Source organism: Plectropomus leopardus, chromosome 22, assembly GCF_026936395.1.
Source record: "Plectropomus leopardus strain MGB_pleo_1.0 chromosome 22, ASM2693639v1, whole genome shotgun sequence".
NCBI lineage: Eukaryota > Metazoa > Chordata > Actinopteri > Perciformes > Serranidae > Plectropomus > Plectropomus leopardus.
Genome location: NC_142197.1, coordinates 8,984,917 through 8,996,166, shown reverse-complemented (window position 1 = coordinate 8,996,166; position 11,250 = coordinate 8,984,917). Strand labels below are relative to the sequence as shown.

At 37.8% G+C, this 11,250-nt stretch overlaps 1 protein-coding gene across 1 annotated transcript; it reads right to left on the bottom strand.

Moving 5' to 3' along the window:
• Positions 1-514: 514 nt before the first annotated feature.
• On the bottom strand, positions 515-7,195 carry depdc4 (DEP domain containing 4). The gene is made up of 9 exons (XM_042511545.2): positions 7,093-7,195; positions 5,193-5,616; positions 4,591-4,745; positions 4,301-4,496; positions 3,847-4,097; positions 3,517-3,659; positions 3,221-3,346; positions 2,833-2,911; positions 515-2,683 (listed from the first exon to the last, which is right to left on the bottom strand). Exons 1-9 carry the CDS (start codon positions 7,193-7,195, stop codon positions 2,484-2,486), a joined length of 1,677 nt encoding a protein of 558 aa, XP_042367479.2. The 3' UTR covers positions 515-2,483.
• Between the last annotated feature and the right edge of the window lie 4,055 nt (positions 7,196-11,250).

Genomic DNA, 11,250 nt, shown 5'->3' with positions numbered 1-11,250 from the left:
TCTTTTAATAGAAATTTTTACAAAGTTGCCAGTTTAACTGAAGGTTTTAGTGCTATTTGAAGCAAAGCATTTGATTAAGGGTCACACAGGACAAGTGTACATACTATGATGTTTTTTGACATACTAACACTTTACAAAAATTAAAACAATAACTAGTGATATAGCCTACATAACACTCATATTACATTCTAGTTTTCAAAACTTCTTTTTACTCCATCTGAAGTAATGACACAGAGAGACAGCACATGCTGACATTAATAGTTCACATCGTTTTTATAACAGCTATAAGAGTAAAGCATGTGGTCAAGTATGATTCAGCAGAATCTAACAGAACAGTAACAGAATCTGATGCCACATAATTCAGTATAATATAGAGAGGGATGTCGGGGAAAAAATCACTGTAGTTCTTGGTTACCTTAAATTAAGGTAATCTTAAATCCCTTGAAACCACTCCAAGGACCACTGAAGATCTTCACACTCCACTTACACACATTCACTCAAAAATACGACAGTCTTGTGTGAGAGAACATCAATTAAACATTTATTAGATGTGTTATTCCAACAGAAAATAAAGCACGTTTCAGCATCATAAAGTGCAATCTAACATGATTTCAGTGTATGTAAAAAAACAAAAGATGCTGACTGAATTGAGATTTTCCTGTAAATTACTTCTGCATGACCATGGCTTCATGAGTTAAAAGAACAAGATCCAACTAAGGCATCATGTTAAAACATATTAAATTAGTAACCTAAAATAATATTAATTATGCACCTTTCATATTAAAGGAATAATGTCCACCTTTCAAGTAAAATCCTAAAAAATTACAATTAAAAGACAAAAGTATTCTTAAAACCCCTGAAAATTAAAACGCATTTCATTAACCTGAGCTATGTTTAGCCTAAAACATTATTGTAACCTTTCTGCTTTTATTTCAGAGTAGTTTTAATTTTAAAAAATCTTCACAGGAAGATCTGTCTTCCTCTCTAACAGGAACAAATTAGTGTTAAAACTACAGATACATTAGTGTTGCCTTCACCAGTCGTTTTCCTTCACCACCCTACAGCATGCTACAGTAAAACCATAATATTGTTATTCTTCATTTGACATGTAGAAATGTTAATGCCTGATCAAAGTGCACAGCATTACTTCTGCAAAAACCACACATATCAACCTACTTCAAATAGCTCTTAGGAATAACACATTTGTTTATCCAAAGACAGTATGTATACCTCGACTAAAAAGTACATCAATTAGTACACAAGCTATTCACCGATCACAGCCTCAAAGCAGCAGGATGAATGATCAATCTCAAGAGGGTTTTTTTTCCAGTAATCCCTTTTCAGTTTTTATACTTTGCATAGACTATCATTCTACAGTGGTTTACGTTAATGCTAGGTCAATCTAGCACACAAATGCCCTCTTTAAACATTATTTATCTCTTCGACCAAAAATCAGTGTCATTAATGCACAATTATATAATGTATCCTCACTTAACACAAAATCAAGTCCAACATCCGAAGCTACCACAGTTCACCCACTGCTTAGGAACCCGATTTCATAGATGGGCTGATATTTCACTCTTTATAAACTAGCATTCACAACTATGATTACAGCTTGGACAAACAGATTTCTCTCTAAAAAAATGCTTCATGAAACTGAGGTGTTGATCAGGTAGATCAATGGTTATCAATCAGTGGCCTTGAGGGAGCTTCAGGGGCTATATTTCCATTATAGAAGTGAACCCATATCCAACAACCAAAATCTTTTCAGATGGGGGTTGAGCTGAAATGATTGACCGGCTCTCAACTATCAAGTTAATCGCCAACTAATTTTAATCAGTCATATCAATCAGAGAAACAAAGTCGAAATTCTCTGATTCCAGCTCCTTTTAATGTGAATATTTTCTGGTTTCTTTACTTCTCTATAACGGTAAACCGAATATTTTGGGGTTATAGACAAAACAAACCCTTTGAGGATGTAATTTTGGGCTTTGGGAGACACTGATTTCCCTTTTTTTTATCATTTTAGCCATTTTACAGACCAAACAACTAATCTAAAATAATTAGTAAAAATAATTAGTTGGCGTCTGTGAAGAGAAATCTCATCAAATGGGGGTCTCTGACACAAAAAACGTTGAGAACCACTGTGATAGATGAAGCATGTAGTGCTACATGATATGAAAAAAGAAGACTTAGTATATCTATAAATTAAGCCTCAATTATCGTACGCCTCTTGTGAATGGACACTATGTAGGGAAGCTACAGCCATGCTGTTAACATGAAGCAGCACTATTTCTATTAATTCTAAGAATATCTACACTGATAGTCATATAAAGTGTCGCTCCCTAAAGACAGTGTGTTTAATTAGACCAATCAAGTTCATTAAATTATCACCATTCTTCAGTTAAAGCGCTGTACCACTGCAAACCGCCTTTGTGAAGTGCACCTATCAAGTCAAACCAATAAGCCTTGAGTTGTATGTCTCAGAAGGTGCTGGATAAATGCTGGAGGAAGACCACGGGGTGATGTTTTTCAAACTCTTTGAGCAGCCTCCTCCGCTCTTTGACAGATATGGTTTTGCTGGAGGAGATGTCATGAAGAAGCTGTTTGAGGCTCACTAGGGTGGCAGCCTCTCGCTGATCCTCGTACTCCTGTGGCGTCACCTGCTGGCAGAAGGTGAACGCTGCAACACGCAGAGGAGAGGACGACATTAGTGTTTCACTAGAGAATTAGCTCAATGTGGACATGAGAAGTTTGAAGTTTGAAGTATAACTTATGAGTATTGTGTCATGTTATGGTGACATGTGTAATGTCAGCCAGACTTTGACTTACTGGCAGTTGAGTCTGGGTCTTTTCCCTGCTGCATAGTCCTCAGTGTTCTCCTCACAGCTTCAATCAGGGATGTCGGAGTCTGTATTTATAAGAATAATAGTAATTTACAAACTTTAAAGTAGCATGTTAAAAGTACAGTGTGTAAGATTTAGGGGAACATTAAGGCAGAAATGGAGTCAAATACAATATGTATGTTTTCTTTTGTGGATAATCACCTGAAAATAAAAACCTGTGTGTGTTTTTACCTGTTAAAATCACCGGGTCTGTTTGTTTCAGAGAGGAAAAGACCTCTGCAGGTAATTCAGCTCACGATAAAAAACCTCCTGAATCCCCCTAAATCTTACACACTGTTCCTTTAGTGATAACTATATTAATAAATTAAGCGTACCATGAAGAGCTCAGTGCAATTGTCCACGAGGAACAGCACCAGGGTTTCACTTTGGGATCGAGTCAGTTCATGATTCTGGATAATCGCTCTTTGAAAAGAGCGGCAGACTGCGGCCCTGTTATCAATCTGAAAGGGAACACAGGAGAAAGTCAACGATAAATTCAGAAGGCTATGAAGACACAAGTATGTCGGACTCTGTCAGTAAACACATACTACGTTTAGAGCTACATTTTATTATTGTATATGTTATTGTGACAAGTGTGTATAAAAAGTGAGAGCTGCAAGCAGTTAACTACCTGTTTCTGAAGACGGCAAGAATCTGGGTGAGCTGCTGTCGCCATAAAGGCCAGCAGTCTCCTCAGTTCATCTCTCACGCTTGTCTCCAGCAGTCGAAAACACAACTGAGATGCTCTGATGGCATCCTGCAGCTTTCCTTCATCTGGAAAGAAACAAGACACGAAGTGGAAAAGGATTAAGATCTTCACGTAAAAAATGACAGGAACAAAACTGTGCCAGAAAATAAATTAGATTTCCAGAGGAACTGTCACTTATCACTTCATATTTACACAAACAAGGTATCAAAAATATAAAACCATAAAATCACAGTAACCCTTATCAGGTCTCACCCAGCAAATTCAGAATAGCAGCGTGTATGTCAAGGTGGCGCCCTGATAGAAGCGGCGCTCTCTCTTGTCCGTTGTAGTATTTGGCGATAGTGTCAAAAAGCAGCCTCTTTTGGTTTGCCGTCTGCTCTGCCTGGTCCTCTTCTGAAAAGGTGTCAACGCTTTTTTGGTTGAGCTGCTCCCCTGCCACCACAATCAGCTGGTCGGGAAAGAGCTCCAAGCAGTCTGCGGCTGCCGACAGCCACTCATCCAAGCTGGAAACAGAACACAATGTTTTCCTGTCACTGCAGGAAAGGTGGAATACAAAGATTTGTTGCCAACAAAAATGCAAAGTTTACAAGCTATAAGTTATTTTCTCTATATTTTTTTTAAAATGCCAGAGCGAGATCGGTTTTCATAATTCTAGTTTTATGTCTACTGTCTAAAAAAGCTTCAAAGTATTAAACAGAGTGCCTACTGGGGCAGATTAAGGGTGTCGGGCAGCTCTCTCTCCAGGCATGTGTTAGAGATGACCAGGTCCTGAGCGGCCACAGGAGCTCTGCAGGCCTGGAGCTGAACGCTGGCTGGAGAGGTCAAGATGCAGTCCAGCATAGGCAACTCTACTATCTGCAGCAGCTGCAGCAGCGTCTGCTGCTTCCAAATCTCATCCACCACTAGGGAAGAATGGGAAAAAAATATCTCTTAATCATAAACTGTCATGGACTGTTGTCCCCCACAGTAATTGCAAACAGTGACAGATTAGCTCACCAGTTTTGGACAGAAAGGTAGAGGTAGTGGGGGTTGTGTTTAAAGCTGTAGACAAAGTTGGTCGCAGGTTGATGGTCCTCAGCAGCCTCTCGACCCTCCTGTCTGACGGTCCAACAGCAAGAGGATTAGAGATCGTCCTCAGTTCATTCAGCCTCCTGAAACAACAAGAAACATTGTGGTCTCTTTTCAACAGACCTTAACTCGACGTCATCAGAGGATGTGGCCCAAACGGAGGAAAAAATCTCTTCACGCGGCAACTTACTGGACTGTATTTCACCTTTGTTACTCAATGGTTCATTATTCTGTGTGTCCATGAAAACGAATCACACATCACGGATATTTAACCAGCAATAAATGAGTGGCATGATAATGAGTGTGTGAACTGGAATCATCATCATCATCATCATCATCATCATCATCATCATTAAGTTAGTTAGTTAGTTCTTACTGGACAACCTGTAGAGATTGTTCACTCATAGAACCAGCACGTAAAGGTTTGATTCATTCATTATCAGTGAGGTCTCACATTGTTATTCGGCAAATCAACACCTCTTTTATATGTTTATTAATCCTAAGCACTGAACATTTAAAGTAAAACCAACCTGGAGCTCTTCTTCCTCTTTAGCCCCTGTTCCTCTGGCACCATGTTCTCTGTGTCACTACTGCACTCCTTCATTGGAGAACTGTGTTCCACTTTATACTCCAGAAAACGGTACAGGCTGCAGCTGCTGTCCTCAAAGGTCACCTCCTTGTCTCTGCAAAACAGCTTTGTACCGACGGGTTCGAACACCTTGGCCTCCATCAGAGCCTGGCACAGTCGAGCAGCTTTGAGGCGAGACACTTCGCTCGTGCAAAACACCACATTCTGCATCAAGTAACTGAGGACGGCGTCCACTGCGTCTGAGCCTGTAAAACATTCAGCATGAAGGCGAAGATGCCTTCGACAGCGGCGCACTTCCACCTGGGTCTGCAGGGCCTGGATGATGTTGTGCCACAACTGGGTGGCACCGAAGGGCCCCGAGAAACCTATTGGGAGAGAAAAAGAGGGAAGGGATCAATACCGGAGTTAAATGTTGTCATGAGCTTTGTATAGTAGATCATTTTAGGGTTTTTAAGTGTTTGGATAAGTCCAATTAAATGTTTAGAAAAACATATTTATACATTTTTCAGATAAACATGATCTGTCCCAAATTAAAGGTGAACAAAACACATAAATACTGCGTGGAGAAAAATGTGACATGTAATGACTCATCACCGTCTGGTCCCAAGAGATTTCATGAATGAGCCCCAAATTTTAATGTTTTCCCTTTACAACAAACCTAAATTTCTCCATAGTCAAACATTGCAAAAATTCATTAACTCAAGATTGTTTGCTTGGTCTAGTAATGAGTTTCAATGACAGAGCAATTTTGGTCATAGTTTTAACTTTGTATTGTAAACAAATCTTTTGTCATTCTTCTAATGTAATTTCTTACATTACATTAGAAACCTGTTGGTGTTCAGATTTATTCTGAAATCTCAACACCAAGAAAGTCTATTAGCCTCTGAAGAATTGCTATAATAATTTGGTTAAATTAGGAGATTTGGCCACTTGTTTCATGATGGCATAGGCTGTCTTTTCTGAAGTGTTAAGAGTTTCATGTTTTTGTTATTAGGTTTCTCATTTGGTAACACTGAAAAAGTTCTTTGAATCAATTCCAAACTTTTGTTTTATATCTTCTATTGAGAAGATATAACTAATCTACTATATAAGTAATGTTTAAATGTAGATTTACTCAAGTACTCTACACATGTGCTATTGAGGTGTCATTTACTTGAGTATTTTCAGTAATGCGTCTCTACAATTGTATTCGTCTAAATTTAAGAGGGAAATATATTTAAATATATTTTTTACTCCACTATATTAATCTGACAGTCATAGTTGGTACTACTTATTTACAAATTAGGGGTTATAATGTGCTTATAAACAGCCGGTGCGTTCATATTAACCTACCTACTACTAGTATGTAACTACAAGAGTTAAATGCTCCTTACACATCAATGCATCCGTAATACTCAATAATAGTATATTGTTAATAATATAAGTAATCGAATAATAAACTTTTCCTGAGATAACATCCTTTTTAAAAGTATGTAAAGCAGTACATTTTACTTAAATCATTAACGTACTGGAAAAGTATCACGTACTATTGTTTTTAATACATTTTTACTACTTACAATAGAGTGTTTTTACCATGTAATACTGCTACTTTTCGTAGGTAAAGACCCCGAATATTCCACCCACTACACCTGTAAACAACATCCATGGACTCTATAACATTTTAGCCAAATCTATTTTTCTGTAATAAACGGCTAACAACACGACCGTTGGGTCTATCTGTCAGCGCTGAACTCGTCTTAGTGTGTATTTATACAGCTGTCCTTTGGTTGCGCGGTCGTTTTTGGATAAAAGGGGGCATAAGCCAACTTAAAACATATTTAGCATTAATATTCAGATCTTACCATGTTGTATATTTTCGCGAAAACTTCTCGTTTGGCTGTTCAACCTTCTGAAACGGGGAGTCAAATCAAGCGCCATCGCGAGCTCTACGTGTGACGTAGGCATCCTCTTCTTCTGCTAAACGTAAACGAAAGGGCGCGCGCTGCTGCCCTCGAGAGGCAACCACACGTACTGCATTTTTTAAAAATATATGTTTCTTACAAAAACGACGCTTAAAACTAGCTTCAGTCATAGGTGGGTTTTTTTTTGTTTGTTTTTTTTAAAAAATAAAACAACGTGTTAAAAGTCAAATAACAAAACGTATAGCGACCATTCACCCATTTCTTGCTTAATTTCCTGTCTTGCCGAAAGGACAATATGTTGCACTTACGGCTCGCATCTGTCTCACTGATTGGAAGCAGTCCACCTCCCCTCCTGGCAGGTACCACAAGTGTGTAATCGTGCTTGCCTGCAGAGTTTGCATGCGCCTCGTGCGCAAAGGGTAAATCAAAAACTACCAGCGATATACTCTTCTTTGCATTGTTCATCAATGTACATAAATGACCTCTGTCAACTCTGACTAAAAAAAAGTCTGGACAGCAAAAAAAAAGGTCCTGTGCGGAAGATTTAAGGAAGTTTATGTGCATCTAGTGTCGAGATGCAAATTGCAACCAGCTGAAACCTGTCCTGGTTAGAATTTCTTCAGTGTTCATTTTGCAGGAGGTTCCCACTGAGAGCCCATAACCCACATAGGGTTAAAATGGATGTTCAGGAGGTTTTTACCATAAACTGAATAATCCAAAGAAGCCTCTTCATCTCCAAAACAATCTAACAAGATGATTAATTAAAGCTTTTAAAAACACTGAATAAAGCAGCTTCACATTTTTAAAAGAATTTGGTGGAGGGAGATATCTAAACACAGGTTAGATGGAAGGAAGTTTACCACAGTTTATGTTCACATACTACCCACATTGTTTTGATACAAAGCCGGCGGAAAATCAGAAAAGTGTTCCTTTAACCTGAACTAGTGCCAAGTCAGGAAGAGAAGTTGGTTGAGTTACATGAAAAGTATTATAGTTCTTCAATCATGCACTGAACTGTCTGATATAGAAGAACAGGTGATAATATTAAAAATGGTCCATCCAGACTCCATCTATCACACATAAACCATCTGGACATTTGCTCATGATTTTCATAAAACCAGGCCACAATGATCCATTTGTAAAGTAAAGGTAACAACATTCTCCCAGCCTTATCTTTTTATTCAAATACACTCCTATAAAGACAAATAACACCAACACTCCCAGTCTTTCTATGATCTATGTCTAATCTAATTTTTCCAGTGGTGGGAGAAGTACCTGAAAGCCATACCTGTGTAAAAGTGCAGAGATATTAACAGAAATTGTCTTAAGTATAAGTTAAAGTCACCTATTAGAATATTATATTGTTGTTGTTATTATTTTGGGTTTTTTTCTCTCTATTTTTCTTTTTTCCTTTAGTTATCAATTACTATTTTCAATTAGCAAATTATTTAATCTCCTTTTCTTGTTCGCCACTTATTTCACTTTAATTGCATCTTTCTTTCACACAATAAAAAGACTTTTAAAAAATGTGCTGAAACTGTCACTAGAACCACACAAATCCATTTACCACTAAATTAGCTCTGGTACTATCAAGTGAAGCAACCCACATGTCAACCAGTTTTGAGCATAAGCATTGTAATCAAAGATGTGTTATCAATGTAGGGCATTGCACAATGAACAACTGAGGCAATCAGTCCTATCACATTTAATACCTGCAAGGGTTAGGGTTAGGGTTAGGTTAGGGTTAGGGTTAGGGTCTTGTTCAGATATTACAAGTATTTGTTTCTATCCAAAAGCAAGCATGGACCAACTATGAAGGATGTAGAAGACTTATGTATGAGACTCCATCATATCTTTCCAACCTGTGCAATATGACATGTCCAACATGGGATGGGTTCTGTCCCATTTCCAGCAACTAATTTTAAATCAGGCTGATTATTTTGACAAAAAATAGACTGATTGCAATCCCGAAAATTTGATACCCAGCTTAAATAAAAAAATATCAGGTTTTCCTTAACAGGATGTGTGAATTGTGATGACATCAGTGGTGGAAAAGAGGTAACGTTATACTAACTCTTTTCCACCACTGATGTCATCACAATTCACACATCCTGTTAAAAATCCTGTTAAAAAATTAGCATTTGTAGGCAGATTTTTTAAACAGGGGTAAATCTGCTGAAAATAGGTGAGACTCCTTTCCCATTGCCAGTAGACTTGATTGGTGTACACAGCTCTGCAGCAGACAAGTATGCCTGTCTGTGTGTGTGTGTGGCTTTTTTGATTTGTCACGTTCGACATCACAGACAGGTTGGCAAACAGGTTAGAGGTAGAAAACAGTATGGAGAGAGGCCTGTGAAAACTTTAATATCTTACTTATTCAGTCTCTCTTTCAAACTCATCACAGGCTAGTTTAGATTAGGAATTAGTGGTGGCCCGTCATTGCTCATTAAGGGGCTAAAATTAATGCGTTCACCATGGTGTTGTTTCTCCATTAATGCCGTTTGAAGCCAAAGGCGATAAATACCTGAGACAACTGCTGAGTCATTTGACTCAGGTGTGAAAGCCATTATAACCTTTCCCATTGCATTAAAAAGCCAGATATCAGCAGGTGTTAACGGGTTTTACGTGCAGTGGAAAAGGGGCTCAAATTTGTGAAAAAATCATGTTGCTCTGCCCTCTTGAATTGCTTCCAATGGCTTTTCAATCCGGACAGACTAATTCTGAGTTAAAAGAATATTTTATTACATGAACACATGTACAAGTCTTTTGGCAAATAGACCCCGTCGTGACAAAACTCTGAGTGTGTGGGGCAAGAAAAAACATGTACTATATGTCCTTGAAAAGTTAGGAAAAGAACCTTAGATGAACCCTTTTCATGGATGGTTTAAATAGCCTTTTCCCCAAATGCAAATACTCTTTGGACACTGTGGCACCAAGAGCCCCTATGTTATTCACACTGAATGCATGACATGTGTCTGAAAATGTCACTGGGGCAGTTTCTCACTAAACCCCAGGTGTGTTATATCAAAATATTGCCAAGGTTATTCTGTTGGTGTAAAACATGCCTGCGACACACATTTGTAAGCTGTATATTTATTGTAATAAGATTTTCTTTTAGTTAATGGTTCTATTTTACACCATCTCCTTTACACCTAGACAAGACGTAGGAAAATAAATGGATATTAGGTCCTACTCTAGTTTTGATGGGGGGATTTTCTGAGTTAATTCTTTACTCGTTTTTGCGATCTTTTCCTCATTTCAGACTGAGTTACAGACTTAGGCTGGGTTGCATCAACAATGATTAATTTAATCTAAAATTGGCTCTAATCAGAGTTTAAACATAAGTTCAAAGTGAGTAAACCCAGATTTAAAATTGAATAGAATAGAATTTAATCAACTGGGACAATTTGAAATTAAAATAATACATATATTAATACATGCATAATCAGCATGCTGTCTGAGCTTAATTAGTATAAAAGAGAGGTGGTGATGACTGCTTTACTTATAAGCATACTTATGATGGCTCAGCAGAGAGACTAAAATATTTTACTCCTTTGAGAAAAACTTGACAAAAATGTATTATCATAAAAGCTATGACAATTTTGAAAAAAACAAGTCATAAATTATGATTTTTGTTTAAATCCTAAACAGGGTTTTCATTTGTGAACGCATTGTGTCAACACCGTGAACACGACAGTTTGATAACTGGACTCATTCCTCAACAAAGCTACTGCTTCAATGTTATCTTTGGAGAAAACATTTTCTCACTTTTCCTGCTCTATAAATAGACGTCAGCAGACCAGCAGACACCGAAATCTTTCATCAGTCAAACTCTGACTGCAGAAACAAACTATTGTTTTAAGACTTGGGGGGGGGAAAGTGAACTTATCCTTTAATTTACAATAGGACAAACAGAAATCATATGATAAAGTTTGAAATCAAACAAGGACCTTTTGTAAATGTGAGACTTGTGTGTCTCTCAACTTTCTTCGAGGAACTTATTTTTGCTGAATCCATCTTAGACAGGCAGGCATTGACAAAGTTAAACCACATCAACAGTACGTTTAAAGAGTTCAAAGAATTTAATCTAGGTTTGGA